Here is a 23689-nt window from a genome sequence, read left to right on the forward strand (position 1 = left end):
TGCATTAGCCATAGCCTCTGTTCGCTTCTTGACTAACTTCTCGACTTCTAAATGAAACCAGACAAAACAAACTACTCCCCGAAAGTGCTCTGTGGAGAAAGATGATAACTGGTCATGGGATAGATTTCACTGAGAAATTAGTTGACCAAAAAAAGACTTTCCATTATGTTCTTAGCGTTGAAATATAATTGGGTATTACTGAGGACAGGAAGTGAGTAGAATGGGCAGGAAGCAGAGATCACTCATGATAGTTTTCATTACTGTAAATGCACATTTTATCATCAAGTTTAATCAAGAAAGCTTCTTAGTTGAGCCAAAGTGGCCTCAGCATTTATTTTTGAATTTGATTAGTTCGAGAAAACAGCGTATGATTTTACAAAGGAGACTCGTTTATTTGCTCATGAGGCACTACATCGCTCCTGGGATAACCAGTGTTATTGATGTTTTACACATCTCTATTATTACCCTATTACATCTCAGATCTCCAGATTAGTGTGTGTGTTGTTAGACGCAATTCAAAATCACATTCCCTTTCACTTCTGTTGAGGCTCAATTGAATTGTGAAATATCCTGCCGACAGAATTCCCTGCCAATAAAAAAAAATCATAATCCATCAGTGAGAATATCACAGTGTTCAGATGGTGCAAGGAAATAACTCACTTGCTCCCCACGTAATAACTCTGAGTAACTGACATGAGTTCCCAGAGGAGAAAAATGTTTATGTCACTACATTCACCACAAACTGTTTGGGTTGCTGGCGCAACACAGGCAAGGAGGATCAAAACCAGAAACAGAACCCAGACACTCCACTTACACCCCCTAAAACTCTTCTCTGTTCCTCAAATTTACATTCTAAAAAGCATTGTCTTAAACATTTCCCCTAATTGCCTTAAATTGGCTTAAATGTAGCTACACCTTTCTTCTTTCATTTTGCGATTGCGAGCTATTAATATGATGATATAGTCCCCACCGGTATTCCCACCCTCACAGCGCTACTTGCAGTTAAGGATTATTTCCATTACCTGAGCTGCACCCGCTAGTTCACAGGTTTGCCTCTTAGGTTTTTTGACATCACAAACCCTTGCTGTCTGAATCGGCTTTCTTCAGATTGACATTTGTTTAGTGCAGCGTTAGGGAACAGACACAAATACACAAATGAAATCTAATATTGTGGGTTAAAGTTCAAGAAAGTTGAACCTGCCACACTGCAGACTTTATTTGCCACAGAAAGCTGTGTTTTATTTTGGTGGCAAATGTTTGGCAATGCTATATTCCAGTTAGGGTAACTCTGCAGTCAAGCTGGAAATACAATGGACTCCTTTAATCTTATATTTTAATTTAAAATATAGATATAAAATATGTATCTCTTTCTCTTTCAATCTCTCTTTTGTCAAATAAAATGAACAAGGGGGACATGGTGAAAACTTGGTTTTCACTGGAGGGCAAATATAAACGACACGTACAGGCCACATGAATCCAAACACAAGCAGCAGAAAAAAGGAAAATCACTCAGGTGATTACAACTACACAATAAGTAGAGCAGAGAAAATGTCTGGGGACATCTGTGGGTTGAAGGTGATTGGTAAGTCAATGGACAAGGACAAAAAAGAACAGTTGGAGACAGGGACTGAGGCAAACTGAGAAAGCAGAGTGTGACACAGGCTCGGCAGTCTGTTCAAAGTGAAATCTACAAAGTAAAGATTGTATCTAATGCTATATACATTTAATTAATTTCATAGGCGCACACTGCTGTAGTGTTATTTTAATGAAATTATTACATCAAAGCCACACAATAAAAAATGGCCTATAGATAATGTATCATTCATAGAGCAAAAAAATTAAATGAACCAAAGAACATACTGCCAACGTTTACCCTTAAGCCTCATCTTAGCCTCACTGTTGGTCATTGAGAAGTTTGTCTTTAGAAGTTCAGTAAAGTAGGAGGTGTAAGCATTCTCCCCTGCTTTTCATTAACACACTAATAAAGCTGTCCTTTCCTTTTAAAGCCAACCTCACTAAGATGTTAATGCTCAACAGTGCCATCCCCGACAGACTCATTTTATCCTGTCACTAGGTATCTTTGTCCCTCCTTCTAATCCAGTTCCAGGTGCTCCCAAATTACATCAGCAGATGGATTTTGTGACTGAAGCCCATCGTTGTCGAAATATGCTAAACTAGTCAGACATCCCGCAGTTCAATCCCATTTTGACGCAGGAACTAAACTGAGTGAGGGAAGAATGAGACGTGAGGTGCTGCGGCTGACAGTAATAGGTTAGCACATTCCAGCCACTTTGCCTTGTAAGCCCTCATGATTGACAGGCCTGTGCATGGGATATAATATCGGCTCCACTTTTATTCCTATTCTCAAAATGCTCTGTATCTGCCTGCACTTTCTGATTCTGTCTGTGCTTTGCATGTGCTCAATGACTTGGCGCAGAAAGCTCTAACCACTCTCGCTTGTTTATGCTCTCTAACAGTAGCAGATGAGATTGACTGCAGCAGGAGATCCAGCGGAGGTAAGCAACCATGTAGGGACAAGCTCAATACATTCTCCCCATCATTACAAAGGACCATTATGATTGTTCAGCTAGGTCAATAATAGAGATAAAACAGTCCCACTCTGTCTTCATAACCTGCACATAACCAGCCATTATTGGCTGTGTGATCTTGGCACCTGTAGATGCATATGGAGGAGAGAGTTGTTTCCAGATAATTGCAGCTTGATCAAAAGACGGTTTTCATATTGCTGAGAGGGAGTCGCATGGCGTTGAATAGAGACTTGGCAACTAATGTGGGAACCTGTGCCATTGTGCTCATTCTGTAGTGCAGGTGATGAAGAGAACACCCATTACTGCAGGAGTTGTGCAGGGCTGGAGGAAACCAGGCAGTGGAGTGGCATTTGCCAGTTGGCCTCTTCAGCTCACTGCTATTGATCCATCATAGTCAGGCAGGTTTGAGCTTAGTATTCAGCACATTAGAGGACATCCAATCCATTAAATTAACACAGAATGAGCTGATAGTTGGGTCATGAGGGAACATTTTTGAGTGATTTCCCAAAGAGCACTAATTTTGAAACTAGCATACTTGTTGTCTTCAGGGATACATAAAATCATATTTGTGCCCATATTAGATATGTGATTACCTACATGCAAACCTAAAACAACTGTCTCTATATCTTAAGAAATCCTAAACGTTCTATAGGAGCCTGGAAAATTGCTTAAAGACAAATATTAAATGACCTGTGAAGGCTGAACTCCACCAGAACTGAGAATTTTGGAACTTATTGTCAAAATCTCTCATCTGCTTATCTTTCCGAGTTGACATCTTCGACAGTGTCTTGAACTGTTTGGCATCTCATCCTGAGATATCTGTATTCCTTCAGTTTCATTTCACGTCTCACAACACGCCCTCTTACGTACTAACTCACTAACCCTAACCCTCTTGTATACATAAATTAGCAGGTATATAATAATAATCCAGGTCAAGCTGTTAAAAAAGCGATGGACTCTTTTCCCATTGCCAGTATGTCCAACGTTAAAAGTGCGCGAAAGGCTGAGGTGCTCTCTCACCTCACTGTCTTGCCAAATTAGCCATTTAACCTGTGGGTGTCACATGTCCATCACCACCCAAAACCTGTGTCTAAGGCAGAGATATTGACCAGGAGTGAATGTCAACTATGTATTCCAGTTGCAGACAAAAGCCAGAAATTAGTAGGTGTTTGTTGGTTTTTATTTACCAATTGACCAATTTTCCAGACATTTCCCTGCTCTATACTCAAATAGGCTCACTCAAAAAGTTTGCACAAATTTCACTAGTGGGCTGGCAAGAGAAATGCCTGAAAAAAGCTGGAGCAACTGACTCTGGCATTTGCATTCTCACAAACAGCACCTTCAGGAAATTTCATGAGAATGTCCAAAAAGTCTGAAAACAGCTTGACAGGCTAATAGTGTTTAACGAGAGACGGGCACTTCAAGCTCACCTGTTCATCCAGTCCGTTGCCATTCTTGGCATTAAAGTTACCACCTCCGCATAATCATTGCTTGGCTAATTAAGCCACTAGACTTACTTGGAGAGTGATAAGCAAGTGTAACAGTAAAAGTATTGGGTTGACAAAAGCACCCGTCCATTGGACAGTGTCCAGCATCCATAATTATGATATTAGCCACAAGCCCGGGTGAGGATGATTCCTTTGTGACACATGTTCAGCGTACGGAGGACGTCCTCTGTCAGGTTAATGATCCACAGCTGGCAGAGACATAGGAGCCCGGTCGACCCAGTGACGCCTCACTTCCAGTAGGATACCTGGACGTGGCCTTCCTTCGACCACCTTGGAGGCTATTTTTAACATAATTACCCTTTTACCGCCCTGCTTAAAGGCCGGACTCTCTGAATAAATTATGTGTAATGGAGCCCCCTGTCTGTACACAGATCTTTACATGCAAGGGCCTGTGGTGAGTAATGGCTGGGGAGCATAGTTTTAGCTGCTCTAATTATACTATGGGCTCCTGTCCCTGTAATAACTGCTGCTGATTTATTCATCGAGTTTGCCATACCTCCTCTCTAACGTTTAATGGCAATGGATCTTTTGCAATTAACTGTCCTTGCCCTTAATCTGGCTAAAGAACCCAGCGTGTTGGCTATTTCTGTCTTTGGCCATGGCAAAGTTCCACGTGCACTTCCCCCATATTTGGTTTAATTGTCTGTCTTTTTTCGTATTTCATTATGATGATTTTCATTTCTCCTCCAGACATATGGGGAGATACAAGCTCATGCCTGTATGCAGTGGGGGAATGTGTATTTTCATCCCTCTGAATAAGAGGGAGATGAGGAGCACAGCACCGAGGCTTCTGTTGTGTGATAGGAATCGCATAATAGACTGGCATACAGAGAGCTGTCCGTCAAACTCTCCCAGGAGAGCCAGGGCTGCCTCTGATGAAAACAAAGGCAGGTTTGAGGCAGCCGGGGTCTGCGGGCAAACTCTCTCTCTTTGCTTCGCTCTGCCATTCTCTTTGTCTCTCGGCTTCTCTCAGTCATTCACCACCACGACTAGAAACAATGGCAAAGGGGGATCATGGTGAGGAATACCAAGCGGGAGAATAATTCCCTGTTTCCGAGTACAGCAGATGTCATTTGTGTTCCCTTGAACTGTTGCATCCTATGCGCCTCTAACTTGCAATCCCATTGTGTCAAACATGTACCCTGGCTTCTGCTCGTCTGCTGTTGGCAGGATTAATGCATGAGCTTAAAAAAAAACAAATTTACATGGCATTTGTACTGGGTTGATCGAGTTTTATCCACAAAGTATGAAAAATTACAGCACTCTCCTCTGTGCCCATGTATCGTTGTAATATATTTTGTCTTTAGACTGTCCTCTCTTGTCCTTCACATGATGAGATTACTCCCTCTGAACAAATGAATTACATTATTTTTTACTTGCATTCTCTTGCTCTCGTAAGGCTTTTTTATATTTCCCTGGCATTAAAATTTGTCATAGTAATCAGAAATGGTCCCGACTCCTCTGTGGAGCTAAGCAGTAAAATGAATCTTCTCGTCCTGCAAGCAGAGAACTTTTGACCCCCTCAGACATTTGTAGTATACAGTTAAGTTTCATTTTACAGTTTAATGCAGCCTCAAGGCAAACACATGCTCTTACTCCTAAATGGCATGCAATGTTATTGGATTGGTGTTCATTCATTTTGAATGGTACTTTCAGGATTGCGTCCAGGCTCTCTGGGGATTGGACAGTTGTATTAACATTGACAAAAAGGAAGAGAAAATGGTGTGTTAAATAAATAACAATACGTTAACCAGCCCTGGAACCCAACACCACTCTCTAACAGCTGACCTTTCAGCCCATCTGACTTATTTGACACCAGATCTATATATGACAGAGGAACACCCTTAGGCTCCATCCATACTACTACGTTTTCAAATTATCTCTGTCCACACAATCATGTTGACTGTGGAACAGTTTTGATCCCTGCACATACTAACACACCTAATAACGCATGTCACACGACCACTCACATACTCTTAGCCTTTGTATGCCAGTGAACACAGATTGATCAAAATAATAGATTGTCTCCTACGCATGTAAACTTTGTAAAATGCAGAATGAAGAATAAATGCTGCTTAAGAGTTTAGATACTAAAACGGGGTCAACCGTGTTTCAAAACGTCTCAATTTTACACTGTAAAACTCCAGAGTACTGTTGACGCCAGGCGTATCTGTAGTTGTAACAATAAGGGTGCATAAGTAGCAAATGCATTAAAGGACAGATGCCTTTTTGACTGAAAGGGTCCTAAAAGTAGTGTGGATACTATGTTTCTTTAAAAGGACAGGACTGAATTGGGAAATTAGTGAAAACTGCTTTATCTCATGAATGTTTGAATTAGCTGGCTATTCATGAGCATGCTGCTGCAGGTTTGCTTGGTTAAGGGATCAAGAAGAAAACAGCAAAGGCGTTCAGCCAACAACAGAGACAAGCTGCCATCAGTAAAATTAGGATAACAGCTTCAGCATGTATACTTTTCTGCGCAGCGCTGCCAGTATACGCTCTTCTTTCTTTCTTTCTTTAGCTCTTCACTCATCATACCCTGCTTTTGTAACCTTTGGGTATTCATGGCCTCTCTTCCTGTCTCAATCTCTCATGCACAGAAACTAACTCTCTACTGTGGCAGCAAATTGTTTTCTTTCAGTGATCGGGGTTTATTTTCTTTGCCAAATCTGTGTTTGGCCATGCGGCCCTCCGTCCGAAGATCCACTGTGATCACCTAGCAGCAGTGGGTCATACCTCATTTAGGCCACTTTAAACATGTCAAGGATCTTGTTGATGTTAGTGTGTGCGGATGTCATGGGTTTGTGTTCTTGTGCCTATTGAGGAGTCCCTGCATGGGGCAAAGTCATACAAACATATACAATCAATGTTTGCATGTGTGTGTTCTATTCAGTGGGGGTAGAGACAAAGCCTCAGAGCAACATTTGCTATTGAAAACATACAGGAAGAGCTGTCGGAGACATTAATTTACACCACATGAAGCCACAGAGGAAACAGCAGCACACACTCATTACATGTGGAGGGTCTATGTGGTCTACGGGGAGTCGTAAAGAAACAATGCTGCTCTGTCCAGACTTCATTGACATGTGCTGCGTCCTCAGAGTCAGTGAGGCTGCTAAAGTAATTGAATCAAGGGCTTATCCGTTATTACAGATACTTTCCTGCGCAGAAGTTTGTATTCTAACAAGGCTTCACTTGCACTTATTCTGAAAACCATCTTGTCATGTCTGACAACGCCGCGCGGCACGCTGAATTGAGGTAGAATTAAGGGGACAGAAAATCAACCGGGCTGTTTGTTTACCAACTGGCAGGTAAGGTAAGAGCTCCGGGGAACTGACAGACGCTCCCTGACAAAATGAAATACCAATACCTGAGTCGCGCTCCACTGACATACCCTAAACAAACCCCTGGCAAGCATTGGGAAAATAATTACTGCTTTTCAGGGCCTGGCTGCAGAGCTGAAAAGGTTGACTGATGAACATTCACTTTGCTTTCTACACAGTTGGCCTACCAGCTTGTATAGCAGCATAATGCTGGCCCTCCTTAAACATATACTTCTAGTCTAGATGACATGACATTTATAAGCTTCTCTAACCAGCTCATTTACAAATATTTGAGGTAATAACAGCTCTTAATTTGTATCACAGGAACAATTTACTAGTCAATTGCTTTTCTAAATGGTTATACTACATGCATAATTGTTGTGTCTTTAACAGTGTGTGCACTAGTCTGGTTTAAAATATACATAAATCATATTCATATGCTCTTACTAAGGTGTGGTGTGTGTTTCTATGGGCAATACAGTGGAAAGGTTTCACGCTCTAGTTTGTTCTGTAGGTGACCTGTGTGAACACTGTTTTTGTTGTTTTCTCCCGTCAGGCCTATTAAAACAAAACTGTTAGCAGATCCGGATGTGATTTTTTTAATGGTACTTTCTTCATGTTTTGGTATCTGAAATCCTCTCCACACAAAGGCTTTTGAAAGAGAGCCAAACATTACAGCTGTAAGACGTTGTTTGTGCTAAGACGAGCCAGTGAATACAAAAGAATAGTGTTAGAAATGAATGCACTTGGATTTGTTTAGTCTACGTGCCTTCCCTGTTTCTCCCTCCTCTCTCATAGAGAGAAATCAGAGCGAGGACCACCCATGTGAGATTTGTCAGGTTCACAGTCTATATAATCATTTTGGGAATATTTTAGTATAACACTATAATTACTCTGGTATATTACTGTATTTGAGGTGTCATTTATATGCATTATGTTTCAGCCATAGGATTTCACTCTGGAAGACTTAGGAACAAAGGTTCACAGGAAAATGTCTCTGTGAAGATGTAATACTCTGTTCTCATTTCACACACTTCATTGGCCAGGCAATGGCATCATTTGTTTTTCATGTTAATAGCCAGACTCACACTTTTCTCTTTGCCTGCCAAGTACGGCGCATAACATCATCCCATACAAAACCAGCAAAACGTAAATGATTCATTGACATGCAATGAGCTCTGTTATGATAGGGTTTAGGCTGCCATTGTGGGAGAGTTGGAGTCACACACCATTAGTCTGTCGGCCTCAGTGACACAATATCCTCTTTCCATAGGCACTGCGGAACAAGAGGTCGGACCCGCGCTTGGCCTGAAAAAGTCCAGCTCCCTCGAAAGTCTCCAGACGGCTGTTGCTGAGTTGTCAATGAAGAGCGATATCAACGTCAATAGGCCGCGCTCTCGGATCATCAGGAGCCGCGGCTGCAACGAGAGCTTTCGAGCTGCAATTGACAAATCCTATGAAAATCCTGGTGTCCCGAGCACAGAAGAAGAGAACAGCATGGAGACACGTGAGTGTTCAGACACTGAGGTTACATCAGCACTGCTAAATTTTCATTTGAAAGCACATCAACTCCATACATCCAACGTATTCTGGTGTTTCAGAGCCGCTCAAACTGAGAAGGCTGGATACCCCCCGTTTCAGTTTGAAAACTTCGTTTTGGACGGGCAGAAAGTGAGATGTTTAGAAACGATGACGTAGACTCTCACGTCCACTTGCTGGTTGGGTCTTTCGGTACCGCTGATTTGTCATGCTCTTGATCAAATGACATGATCAAACTCTGGAAGAAAGCCGTCAGTAGCCTCGCCTTTCAGTGTAGAACCTATCTTGGATAATCAATTACAAACATTGATGGCCCCTGTTGCACCCCTGTTGTCTTTACAACAGCTGTTGGGCAGTTAATTCTGCATTTCAAATGCTTAGGAGACAAGGTATTATTTGGGCCTATAGATCCTTCCATCATGCACATGCCTTCCTGAAGTCCAGTGTATGTGAGTTGTCACGTTATATGCATTTCCAGGCATTTTAGTATTCATGGTGATCAAAATAATACAGATCAAAATCACTTGGACAGAAGTAATTTTCAGTTGAAAACGTTGTATTATATATTGTAGAATAGTAGATATTAAAGAGAAGTTTTCTTAATACAGGGGGGCTCAATAATGCTTCACCAGGGTCTGTTCAGAATGGATTCACCCTTCAAGTAAACTGGGTTAGGGATCCCCACTTGCTGGAGAATTGTTTGTGTGTCACAAAGCACATTTGCAATGAGCATCAATGTCACACTCTCATTAATATTCACGCACTGTAGTTCATGTTTAGTGCAATAGTGAGAGAATATGGCAACATGTTTTCCCTGGAGCCTAGATCATCTTAATGCATTGCCATGTTTTTCAACATAGTGCATGCAAGGAAAAATTCCTTCTGCTCACTCACACACGATAGTGCCCTAGAATATCTATTTCACACGTTATGTGTTTGTGTAGTTACATTGACTATGATTGGAAGTTAAATTAACTTCTGTCAGTGTGTGCTAGTTAGTTTTGGCAAGGCCTACCCCACAACTTTGCCACGTTTGTTTTCCTGCGTTTCTTCCCTGGTACCGAAACCAAAATTACCTTACTATATTCTTAGCAAGAGAAGAAGAAGAAAACAAATGCCACCTTCTGTTTGAGTGTTTATATCCATTCCCACTTGGTGTTTGATGACAAAAAGACATGCATTGGATATTGAGAGACAGCCGTCTTATGTCTTGCGACAGGTAATAACACTGCAACACCGCAAGAGTAATCACCAGATATAAATTTCCATTCACCATTAAAGGATTCCATTAAAAGAGCTGGGGGACATTTGAGAAAGAAAGAATTATTTGCCTGAAACGCTTTGTTCTCATAAGCTCTGTCAGCGTGCCACTAAATACAGTCTTATCTCGGCAAAGAAAAATGGGGAAAGCAGCCGATTTCCCTTGCCGCGGTATATTGCATTCTCCCTCATGATATTCAAATAACTCTGTTTTTCAATTTAGATAAAAGCAGCCAGTCTGTGCTCGTCACAGAGGTTAATAGTCAAAGTTGACAGATAAGCCTCTGCCTTCCTCTGCTCCCAGACTTTTATTTACATAAAATAAGAATGTGCCATCACCTAAAGAAAATGTGTCCCTTAAGATATCCTGCTGGGCAAAATGCTCTTCCCCTTGTGCTGTGTTGTGTTGCATCGTTGGAGGAAACAGAAAAGGAAACGCTGCCGCATAGGGCAAAACAAAATCCTTTCTTTTGTATTTAACCTGTCCCCCATCACCTTCACTGATAGGCCAGCTTAGGCCCATGATTATTGAAGCAAGAAAGTTCTACAAAAGTAACTTAATATTTCCTGCAGTCGTCTGTCTTTTCAAATTATCTTTGTCTCCTGTCGCTTTCGTAAATGCTCCCGCTGTCATTTGAAATTGTAAGCCAATTCGTTTTTCTTCTCAGTTCCATTAAATTGCTGCGGATGGCCTCACATTTAATGTCCAGTGATAAAGGCTTTTCTGTTGTTGTGTCTAAGAGAATTAAATTAAATGGAAAACGTCAAATACAGCATCGAAGTATACAAATAGAGTATTCCCTTTTGTTTGCCCTCCTCTCTGACTCATATATAGTCCCAAACAAATGTATACACACATACATAGAGATATGCAAGCACATTTGGCTGCTGCCCTCTGGGTGGGTCTGGATTACAATGTTTAGCATGTTATCTGCAGATTGGCATCGTTCAGCAGTAGCAACATTAGCCCTCATTTACATAGCGAGACAAAGCTCACAGCTGCTATTCGCTGCCGTTGTTCTTAAGTGGATGATAAGCAGGCAGCAGATTGAGTGATAACACGGATCCTCATCCAGAACCTGCTCACAAATTTGTGGAGGTGGAGAGAGAAGGGAGGGAGGGGCTACGTGTGGCGGTGAGCTGCAAGTTTCTCTTCTCTATTCCTGCAACACACCGCCTCATGTTGAGATTCCATTTCAGTAATTCCCTGTGAGATGGCGGCTGAAAGAAATCGCTGATAGCTCCACAGATCACAAGAGAAAACAAACCCCGCTGTTCATCCTTGAAATGTGAATCCGGCGGCTCCTCCTTCCCAGAGTCTGCCTCATCCTGTATGCTGAAAATCCATCACGGTCTCCCCTCCCTCTTCTTCCCTCACGATAAGCGTGTTTCTCTCCTCCATCAAAGGCAGAACTTAGACAGCGACATGCAAGACTGTAATAAGTTGTAATCTGAAGGACATCTACCTCGTGCGTCGGAGTCAGAGATACAGTGCAGACAGGAACTATACCGATTGTGGAGCGCACCACATTTGCAATTAAGATCCCCAGGAGCCTTTTTCAAGATTATTTAAATGTATAATTACTGACAGATTAATTACATTTTGCACATCAGTTCTGATTAGATGTGATGGAAACTTTGAGTTAAATCAACCTTACATCTCCTAAGGATTTTAATCTAAATTGTATGTCTGGGTTGAAATGAGATGCAATTGAAGACATGTAAATTAGGGAACCAGATTCATGGGTACATCACAGCTTCCGTTATCATTATTGTATGAAAAGCAGCAGAATAGGGGGAAAAACAAGTCTCTTGTGAGCTGTGCGAAAAGTACACACTTAAAATAACTTGAGGCTCTCAGCTAAGTGAAAATATGTTCAACTGAATACTATTCTCAAAGGGTACGCAATGTAAATATATTCCGCTCTAATGAGACGGATGAATTCTGCTTGTTTTGTTCAAAGCTGCTATACCTTGTGGGAGACACCACTTCTTTGAATGGGTTATGTGATATTACAAGAGGAAAGAAGTGATTCTCTGTAACTGATAAAAAAAAAGAAAAAAAGAGTGGTGTTGTGTGCTGATTTCAAATGAGGCTTCTGTGATCTATGGGGAGTCAAGTGGAAGTTAAAGTTTTATGTTTGACTTCGTTGACTTTTTATTTAGCTTTCTTTCCCTCTGTTTGTTGGTGCTATTCTCTCTCTCCTCCAATTTATTTATTCAACTCTCCCTCAACTCTCTTATTTCTCCAATCCAGTGGACGAGGACACAGAGGGAAGTTCCCGATCTGGTCGCGAGTCGATGTCCACCAGCGCCGACCTCATCGTGGGTTCCGGGTTGAACGGCAGCCAATCCAAAGAGGACAGACTGAAAGTTTGGGACACGGCTGATGGGAAGGAGAAGAAGAAACCAGAGAGGGATAAAGAGGAGAAAGACAAGGACAAGATTAAAGCGAAGAAAGGGATGCTGAAGGGCCTGGGTGAGATGTTCAGGTAAGGACGAGACAGCGCTCGCTTCAAATTGCTAAACAAGTCGCCCCTGTCGTGCCTCGAGCGCCAAACCGCTATCTCTCTATTTAATTCCACTCAACGCATTCGCAACTGGATCATACAGAATCTGAATGCATTCTGAGGATGTTGCGGGTGCTAATCAGGGACCCCTCTCCTTGAACCCTGTGAGACAGAGAGAGAGGGTGGGGAGAGGAGGGGGTTATTGACCTCAAGGGCCTCTGGCACTTTTGAACCAGATTATTTTTAATAGGAACGACATGTTTTATTCATAAGCCCACATAAGCAGCACTGCTATCCAAACACGCTCAGCCATTTGTTAAGCATCAGACAATGTATTGGGGCCCATATGGGTGCTAATGTGGGAGCTGTGACACAGTCCTGGGGATAAAAGACCTTTGGAAACGATAGAATCCACTACAGGTTGGGATTTTTGCCTGTGATCGGTATTCTGAGCACCTTTCTCATTTTGCTTTGGAAAATTGTCGAGGCCGACTACCTTCAGAGGCTTAGAGAGATTCCACAAGATTGTAATATTTATTTCTTGGAAGTCATTAAACTTAAGATGCTTTCAGACATGCACTGAACTCCAGAAATTATCCGGAGGGGATGTGTGTGAGAAGGCAAATGTCCGACTCAGTTGCTGCCAATGTTCTCCTGAGTTTCTCCTGCCAGACCACATAGTTCAAACTTTGGATAATGTCTGAATGAGTCAATATGAGAATACACGTAGGAAGGATTCACCCGGAGTGAATGGGCATGTTGATGACATTTCGAGCTCAGCACAGATTCAAAACAAAAACAACAAAAAAAACAGAAAGAAAATAAATACCAGAAGATGAAATAAACGAAGATGCCAACTCGATAAGACGAGATTCAGGCAGCACATCAATGCCGGTTTCGATGTGCTGTAAACAAAAACACATGATCTCCGCAGCAGAATCAAAACGTCGATGCTCCAGAGCTTGCTGTGTTGCTGTGAATGCGTCCAACTAACGGAACTCCGGCTGTGCTCCTCGTGTGTGAAAAGCCCACTGCTTAATGTTGTGTTTGCTATCTTCCAGCCTGTGTTACAAAAACAACTGCCACAGAGCACTGATGGGTAAAAACAGACCTTTACCCAACAGTAAAGAACCTACGTGGCTTTGGACCATACAAAGTACAAAGACAATAGTAAAGGAAACATGCAAAACGACTCAAGATAAAAATAAACATCCTGCGGGTATCCATTCAGTATCTCTGCCCCAAGGAAAATTAGTGGGAGTCACATTAATTATTTCAATGCCGTGCACATTTGAATATGGAATAAATTAATGGCTGAGGCAGTGCGGGCCTTTATCACTAAGTTGTTTTCATGTGGATTAGTTTAATGGGATTAGTTAGCGTATCGCGGCGCACAGCTCAGTAATGAACAATAAAGACGACAAGTGTGTTTTGAGGTCACGATTGAGGAATGTGGGGTGCTTGCTTATCTTCTATCATTTTCACTCATGTGTTTTTTCACCCAACTGTCTTTGCATCCTGTGGTGTAAATGCATAATGGCTCCTACATGCTGTTGCACACCAGGTCACATATGTTCACAGGAGTGCACGCATAGAAATGTTCTGCATTAATGGACAAAAGAGGAAATCTGGGTTTGACACTCTGCGACATGCACTCTGCACCTTTGGCAAACCTTTTTGAGGGGCTGTGTGCTCAGCCCGATGGCCGTCTGCTTGATGATTTTAGTCGGGCACGTGGGCCCCGTGCCTCATCATCGTTCTTCATTATCTTTGAGTTCCACTGCCACTTAAGAGTTGGCATGTGGCAGGCCTCGCTGACACTCACCTCCTTCTCCGTGCGTTCACCACCAGGACCTGTGCCTCCTGAATGCAAAGAGGCAGCCTCCTGTACCGGGGTGTCTCTCCGACTCTCAAGCCCTGTCTCTGCTTCTCGCTCTTACTCATTCTCCTTGCTGATACCTCAGACAATTTTTTTACTTAAATCTACGGCAGCTCTCACACCCACACATCTACTGTGTCTTTCTCACTTCTCTTTCTCTGTTCCCTGGCAAATAACTGAGGTGAGCATGAATGTGTCGCACTGGATAAATAATCAAACTTTTTTCTAAAGAACAAAGTGGAGCATTTTGAAATGCTTAGAGGTTGAAACTGAGGAGAAGGAAAGAAAAGTGAAAGATCTGTATTTAGAAAATCTTGCAGAAGTTTTGCGGTGATTTTTGGAAAAGCAGAAGGCTTCCTGTTCATAACAAAGAGTTTGGCTGACTGGGACTGAACCCACAACTGAAATAATTTACATTATAGCAAGTTTCACCTGTCTCACTATTGTATCGAAACATCAAAAGGACATGCTGATTGGGTTAATCATTTGTAATGCTTGTCTCCGAGGGTTTCATTTGCATAAAATGGAAAGGCAGGCTCCCACTTTTTCATGCATTTTTCACACATGCATGTCTCAACACTCACCTTCTCTCTCTGAGGAGATTTCAAAGAGTTTGCCGCGCGCTGCAATTTGAGCTCATTTGCATGCAGGCCTTTGGATGGCCTGATGAACGTGTAGTGCACGTCCGCTTAATGGACAGTCTGATTGGGAGTGCATTAACATCAGAGCCAGGGGAAAGGAGGATGGCCTAATATAGAGAGTGAGGATAGATGGAGAGAGTGAGATAAATACTGTGAGTGCAAGAATGACTGAAAGTGTGCAAGTGCATGATGGAAAGAAAATTGACTGCCTAAAGCCCAGAGCTAAAGACACTGCAGTGTACAAGCCTGGCTTCAGTGCGTCTCTGGATTCACAGTGCACCGCCTCTAGGATGGCAGGCAGCCTGGTACACAGTCCTGGACCATCCACTAATGGATTACATATAATCTTATGAATGGATATGTGCATGCATCCATAGGATACAAATTTTGCCCCCAGCAACTCACTGTTATTTCAGGGATGTATGTTACATGCATCTATTAGTGTGCGTCCATGTCTGCCTTTGCAGGGATATAATCCCCTGAACCACTATATGTGATTATTCATCTCCTTTCTAGTGGAAAACATGTGATCATTACTTTCTGATTCTATCAGTTTTATTTAGAGGTTGGGAGCTTTGCCCAGGGCTCTGTTAGCATTCTAGCAGACAATGATGTCTCAGCCGCAGCCTGCGAGACTCCCTTCAAAATGCCAAATGAGGTGTTGTTTATCTGCTCGTGACTGACTGACCTCCTCCATCAAGGACCATCTCCCATCTCTGGGTGTGTGTGTAAGCACATACAAATCACACACTCCAGATCATGTATGAAATGTCTTTAGAACAATGTGAAAATTTATATAATTATGAGTTAAATAGGCTCATTAGATCTCTATCTTCAGAAGGTTGATATACAGAGTGTGTGTGTGTGTGTGTGCGTGTATGTGTGTGTGTGTGTGCGCGCACATGCGTGTGTGCATGTGTTTGCATGTTCATATTTCTATGTCAAAATTATGTTTATGTGTGTATAAATGTATATTTGACAATAGTGAGGAAAATGCATTATATAGTAGGAAAAGCTAACAGTAGCATGAAGGAAAAACAGTAGTGTAAAGGCTGCAAAAATACTAAGCATGGTTGGGACAGGGAACGGGGGCCAGAGAGGAGGAGGGGGTGGATCGGGTGAGAAGCCGTGTGCACTGGAGTGAACTGGGGCACCAAGGGAGAGTGGGAAAGGAGGATGCAAAGGGAAGGGAAGGGAAAGGGAGAATGAGAGGAGAAAGGAGCTTTTCACAGCGGCAGTCACGGCATAGTGCTACTGTCCGCCTGCAGGGGGACTGAGCATTAATACTGATTTTCTTTCATAGTTTTTTACCTTTTGGGTGTGTGAGTTAGCGTGAGCAGATCTAAAGAGCATGTAAATGAGCACTTGCGTGAGTGTGTAATGCATAGTTGCGTGCACATGTATAAATAACGCGAGTTGTGTTTTTTAGATCTGTTAATGGGCTCCGGCATCTCACCCTTGCTCCTCAGTGGTCCTCATACACACACACACGTCCTCTTACTCCCACCTCCCTGCTACTCCCCCCCCTCGCCACCAATCTGATAAGTGGCATGCCTCACGCCGAGCCATCAACCGACACTGGAGCTCGGTGTGACAGCCTTGCAACCCCCACCCTACACCCTTCAACCCTACATCACTGCTCTGGGACCTCATCTGCCTGCTCCTCCCTGCGGATGCAGCCCCACTCAAGGCTACATGGAGCGATGCACGGGGTGGGGGTGGTGGTGGAGTGGAAAGGAAAGCAGTGAAAGATGAAGTGTGGGGATGCTTTCTCTCTTTCAATTTGTATTATTCTTGGGCAGTGTGGAAGAAGCATGCTAGTAGCACTTGTGTGTGTGTTTGCATGGATGCATGACTATGCCTTAAAAAATGGATACCACATCATGGAAGCTCATCTGTGTGTAGCACGAGAGGAGGTAGTGAGCGTGTTTCCATGCCGCTCCGTGTGTCTTCATGCCATCTGATTCTTTCTGCTCGTGTGGGTGTGAACAGCTGATGGCGGGTAAGCCGGTTTGATCATTAGTACACCGACATGACACACGTATTAGCCTGGCTTTTAATACACACACACACACACACACACACACACACACACACACACACACACACACACACACACACACACACACACTCAGAGCCAAGAGCCAAGAGCGTGCTGCCTGATGGATCAACATACACCGTTCCTCTATATAATACACCCCTCGTCCCCTCCACCTCCTGCAACACACCCTCACATATGCTTGCAGCATTATACCACAGTTGATTTGGAGACAGCAATTAGCCGCCTCCACATGTGGGCTCTGACATCTGCTGAATGTAATCTGAGAGAAAATGATAATTGTTCTTCCTTTGCGCTGCCTCACTCATCATCATGTCTGTGCTGAGGTAGTAAAGGCAAGCGTGGGGCACAGCGTCAAGCTGGAGCCTGAGCACGAGACTGACTGGCAGCTGAGGTGATGAGAAGAATTGGAGTAATGAGATAATTACATTAAAAAAAAAGAACAATGGAACACATCATGGACGTTGGATTGTGACGAAAAAATCGGATCAGCTTCAGAAATTGCTTTTCTCGTCTTCATGTGGGAAAGGAGTCGCTCCCTGTAAGTACCTGTGAACAACACAGTGGCTTCCTGTCGGCTTTAGAGTGACTTATGTGCTACTGACCGTTTGACATCAAAGTGGAGAAGGTGACATGAATGTGAGCTGCAAGTTTTTCCTGTCACGGCTGAATATTTCAGTGAGACCTCAATCATGAAATTTGGCAACTCTGCCGAGTGCCGGCGTACCTCAGTCTCACCTTTAGATGGCTGCACGGCGAAAAAAAGAAATATCATGTCACTGAGGGCGCGCTGCAGAGAGAGGGTCAACTTTTCTAACTTCTCAGGAAAAACAAAAGAGCACAAAATGTCCTCTGACTGTGACATCCCATTACTCCCATGCCAATCTTGTACCAAAGAGGCCCAGCTGGGGGCCAAACAACTAACAACAGAGCGCCCCGCTGAGAAGATTAGCGTCACCGTCACAGAGCGCCGCGTGGGGAGAGGGAAACAGAAAACAACAAAACTCTTTCTGTGCACCAGGTACAGCTTTGTGTGTGGTGTCAAAAGATAGGATGTCATCATCATCAATTTCCGGTGGGGCGAGGCTGAGAGATGCGAGTAAGGAGGGGGAGGTGAGGCTGCTCTGTGACTTTAACCACCATGCACGAATGAGACATGGCCAAGGGGAAGGGGGGGGGTGTCTGGCTGTCCGGCCGCACTTCCTCTGCTTTCGGCCACTCGATGTAAATGTGATTGGGCAGCGCTGGGCCCCCATCAGACAGCCCTGGAGTAATTATATTTAGAATGATCATGCCGTGCTCTGAGATAGACCTTGAAGCGTGGGGAGGCTGCTGTGTATGTGTGTGTCTGTGTGTGTGTGCGTGTGTGTGTGTGTGTGTGTGTGTGTGTGTGCGCGTGTGAAGAGGTGGTGTTGCACGGTGTAGTTAATTGAATCTGAAATCCTGTTGGCCTGAAATGAGATCCTCCGATGTCTCTCACGCTGTGTCTCAGGCAGAGGGCTGCAAACATGACTGAATTCATAAAGTGTGTTATTAAAGAGCTCAAATTAAGTGTAGCAGTGCAGCCCTCCATCCTCTACCAGGCCCATGACTACTAATGATCCAACCCCAGTGGAATCACACCAACACCAACCCATGGAAACCCTGCACGCTCCTCTTCTCTTCTTCTCTTCTCTTCTCTTCTCTCCTCTCCTCTTCCCGTCGCTTCTCTTTTCTCCTCGATATCTTCTTCCCTCTTCACTTTTCTTCTTCTTTTCTCTCCTCTTCTCTTCTCTTCCTTTCACTTCTTTTCTTCTCTGCTTCTCTTCTTCTCTTCTTTTCGTCTCTTTTCTTCTCTCCTTGTCTCTATTGTTCTCTCCTCTTCTCTTCTCTTCTTCCCTTCACTTCTCTCCCCTTGTATATTTTCTTCTCTCCTCTTCTAGTCTCTTCTCTCCTCGCTTCCCGTCTCTCCTGTTCTCTTTTCTTTTCATTACCTCTCTCCTCTCCTCGTCTCTCCTTGTTTGTCCTTGTCTCTCTTCTCCTCTCTCCTCCTCATTCTTCTCTTTGCACTCCCTTACGAAACACCCTTTCTCTCTCTCCATCCTTCTTTCTTTTATCAACCTTGATGTTCCAAACAGAAACCGCCTTCTGTTTCTAAACTTCCTCCCTCTCTGTTTGATATTTGTCTTTCACACTTTGAGACACTTTGAATCCATTTTTTTGCTCCTGCGCGGATCGCTTTGATCAATTTGAGAGAAGATTGTTCCAATGCGAGTCAACTCTCAGAGGACAGGTGCAGGCGAACCATAATGAGAAAATATTAAGAGCACGTACAAGGATCTAAGAATGGCAAAATCCCATTTTGTCTTTCTAAATAGTGCAAATGAATCACTAATGCCGTCTTGTAATAAACAATATCACAGTAAATGTATGTGTTGGTCCAAGGGAGGGAGGGAAGTAAAGTATTAGCTGACTTCGAGATGCAAAGCATGTCTGATATTACAGAGACAGAGGTGAGAAATGCACATGGGAGAACCTATTTATTTCCCCCCATGTGCTATGCAAATGAAGCGTGCTGCCCGCTACAGTAGGACTCATTGCTAGTCTGCTCACCCATTTCTCAGGCTTAGCATGTAATGAAATGGAGGCCTTTGGCTGAAATGACCTTTCCTATCCACTGAGTTCTCACCTGCTGATGTGTGCATACCCCCAACCTGTGAGTGAGAGGATGGGTAGTGGGAGAGAGACAATCGCAGTGAGGACCAGGAAGAAAATAAGCTGGGAAAATTGCTTTTGAATTACAGAGGTAATATCAATCGATGTTGAATCACACGTCGGATTTCCATCGAAGGCAACCAATTAAAGCTACCATCCATACTCCTCTTGGTCTGTCAGCGTCTCCGACATGTGTTCGTCATGTAAAGTGAAATTGTCTGTTTTTTTCTCCCGGTTTTCCACCTCTCACGCCTACTCTGATCTTTTTTTCTGTCTTTAGCGAGCGTGTCAGAGACATTGAGATTATTTTCATGGCTGCATCAGGATTTCATTGCTCCCGATGTTTGTCGTAAAGGATTCCTAATTGGACGCCACTCGCCACAACAAGATGTGTGAGCTGTTGTTTGTACCAACAAATGTATATTTAACCCAATTTACAGAGGAATAACATTCATATTGTTTATTCCTGCCCCTTCTGATTTACATCTAACCCCAACTTTGAGTGACAATAGCAGAATTCGCTTGTCCTTTATGTAGTAATGTAAAACGTTATACAGTAGGCTTTAACTCTTACCGTGATCCTTTTCTCTTTAATTGAATGATTGTCTTATCCTAAGCATCCACCAAACCTAAAAAATCCCCCAAACTAAATGATTGTATAGGTTTGTGCTTGTCTGACAAGCATATGTTGTCATGGTAATAAGAAACACGCGATTAAAGTTGTGGAGCTGTGATAGTGTGGTTAGGTGTAAGCACATAAGTTAAGGTTGTGTTTATAAATAGATTGTGGTTTGGGTTAACATAAATCCTCCCTCAGGTTACTGGACATCATCATCATGGATTCAATAATAAACATGCAATTAAATGTGTTGAATGTTCGTGGTTAGGGTTAGAAAAGAAAAGAAACAACAATGACTGGTGCTTTCGCATGGGAAACAAACTGCAGCCTCCACGGCAACCTCCTCTTAACGTGGACTTCACTCCATGTACAACACCACCTGATGCCTTCTTTCTTTCTACAGCCACAATAGGTCAGCTTATAGACTGTAACTCTGGGTCATAATGTGATGTTTGGAACAGAGTGCCAGTATATTTGCCTAATCAACCATATTTCTATCAGTATCATTGTGGTTGTATTTTTGATGACACCATGGTTGATTTGTACTTTACACTGTACTAAATGTATCATAAACTCACTCAATGGAACCTTTCCCAAAACCACATGTTCTTCCTGGGCTTTAAAGCAACTTCCCTTTGTGCTGTAAATCATTAAGACTTAAATCAGGTAAAACACTCTATGTGTTTGAGTAGAGGCTGCAAATCCTCCTATTGAACTTGCTGTCTCTTTTTTTTACAGTCATTGCACAAAGGTTTTATAAATGATTTCTTAACATGAAAATTGCTTTATGCTGCATGTTTAATTTGAGGTACTCATGGACTCATTCTCATATTTATTTTGATTTATTTTTCTTTGTAAAATCATCCAACTGTACAAGGCCAGTGGACAGAGAAGGAGTGTGCAGCATTATTTATCTAATCCTGCTCGTGATATACGGTCGCTATCCCTTCGATTCCTTTGGGATCCCTGCTCTCGCTCATCCTCACTTTTTTCACAATTACTGTCACTCCCTCCGTCTTTCTTTCCATATATCCACCCCTATCCCTCGCCCCTCTTCTTTCTCAGCCGCCCTGGAGATTCATTGTGGCATTGACAGAAAGACCTCTCCCGTCTCGCTCTCTGAATGCTGGGAGGGATGTATATCACGGATCAGCAGTTCCCCTGTCTCCTTTCGCCGATGGACTCCAGTACAACGCTTGGGTCCATGCTTGTATTTCAAAGTCTGACGTTTACGAGAAAGAAAATCTGCCTCACTTCTCCCCTCCCCTGTCCTCAGGCAGGAAATCTCGGAAATCAGGCATTCGAGTGTTGCACATCACATCTGTCACCAAACTCATCAGCATGTAAATTAGTTGGGAGACAACTGCAAGACGCAAAGATAATCAAAACAGAAAAGACAAGGAGAGGGGTTTGATGGATACGATTAATTAATGAGGTACTCTTGTGTCATGACAATAATAATAAGTTATTTCCTCTCACCATCGTCTCCTGGTGGGTTTAAGTTTAAGCAGGTGAGAGAAGCTCGAAATACAAGACCAAACCTATTCTCAGTGGAATTCTTATCCTGTAAATGTTCTACACATCAGTAGTAATTTTTCAGCGATTCTTGAATTCAAGTCGCCTTTTTGTACTTGCTGCGGTACCTTAACATCCACAGTTGCTGCCAATGTTGAAAGTTGAGCAGACTTTGGCTGCTGTGTCTGCTGAATGCTGAGATCTTTGTGTTTGAGGCGTGCAGCAGGAGCCTCGCTGAGTGGCAGTGATCAAAATGGCCCATTAGGAATGCAGTGTGCCATACTGTATTTAGGTCACAGCCTGAGCCACCGCTTCCACTGAGAAACCACAGCGCTGTCGTCCCCCACCCATCAATATTCCTGCACCCCGACTTGGAAGGCGGGGTGAAGTGGGGGGTGCCAGTTTGGTTAGGCTTTATCCAACTGTGAGTGAACATGCACTGCATATGGCCTTGAGAGAACAAATGTGTGTGTTTGACTATTCATGGGTTGTAGCTATTCAAGGCTTTTGTGTACGTCTGTTTTTGAGAAGTCAGAGACAGAGAATGCACAGAATTATTAAGGACAAAACATCTGCAACTAAAATAACAGAACAGAACTTTTAGGGCTGCATGATTAATAAAATCGTGATCTGGGTTCACATCCATATACGATCTCATTTGCCTTTTAGTGCCCTTACTTTATTCCTTAACCAATGACAATGTGGGATCATCCCATGACAGCAGCAGAAAGCCACCAGTGAGAGAGAGAGAGCGAGTGACGGAGAAGCAGAGAAAAGTTTGCTTTGAGGACAGAAAAAAATCAATGAAATTAAATTCAAAGAAAACACCTCAGACTGCATTGGGAATAAGATAAACAACCTATCTGTGCGCATGCAGAAAAAGAATCTGGCCCTGCTCAGACCAAGTAGTAAATTTCATCCTGAATTTTACTGTGAAAACTAGTGATCTGAGCTCATGTCCTCGCTCTGTATGCACATACACCTGAACCTCATTTATGTGCATGAAGACCAAATTACGTTTTAAACCAGTCTGAGGATTTGATGTGTGCGATTACAATGTTTGTGTGTGTCTGTGATTGTGTGTGTCGGCCCGAGCGACCTGTGCAGAAAGACACATTTCAAAACAAACTCATTATGTGGTGGTCTGTTTTGATATGGTGTCAGCGGCCACGAACAAATTAGACCGAGAAGACAATGAAAGTCAAAACCATGTACACTGCCAGTTGTGTTTTGCCATCATGGCATTAACACACCACAACAATACAAATTTATACAATCACCCTATACGTCATCACAAACTACAATGTGAGGAAACTGTACAGGACAAGAAAACATCAGCTGAAAATCCATAATAACAGATCAGGCTCAATCATATTTTTTGTTGAGTTTCCTTTTGCAGGTCATTTGAGTGCAATAAACATTCATTTTGAAAAAAGAAAAAAAAAAACTTTGAGAGTGAATCGTGAAATCGTGGTTCTCGTTTTTTTCATGAATCATGCATCGCTGAATAGTTTGAATAATTCTAATGCACACACACACACACACACACACACACACACACACACACACACACACACACACACACACACAAAG

General features: G+C 42.9%; 1 protein-coding gene across 1 annotated transcript in view; it reads left to right on the forward strand.

Annotated features, from left to right (window-relative positions):
• LOC133026865 (partitioning defective 3 homolog) overlaps positions 1-23689 on the forward strand; it is a 345261-nt gene that overhangs the window by 229299 nt on the left and 92273 nt on the right. The window contains exons 18-19 of the mRNA XM_061093848.1: positions 8654-8887; positions 12437-12671. Coding sequence (XP_060949831.1) covers positions 8654-8887; positions 12437-12671 — 469 coding nt within the window. The remainder of the gene's footprint in view (positions 1-8653; positions 8888-12436; positions 12672-23689) is intronic.

This window comes from Limanda limanda, chromosome 20, assembly GCF_963576545.1.
Source record: "Limanda limanda chromosome 20, fLimLim1.1, whole genome shotgun sequence".
NCBI classification, from domain to species: Eukaryota; Metazoa; Chordata; class Actinopteri; order Pleuronectiformes; family Pleuronectidae; genus Limanda; species Limanda limanda.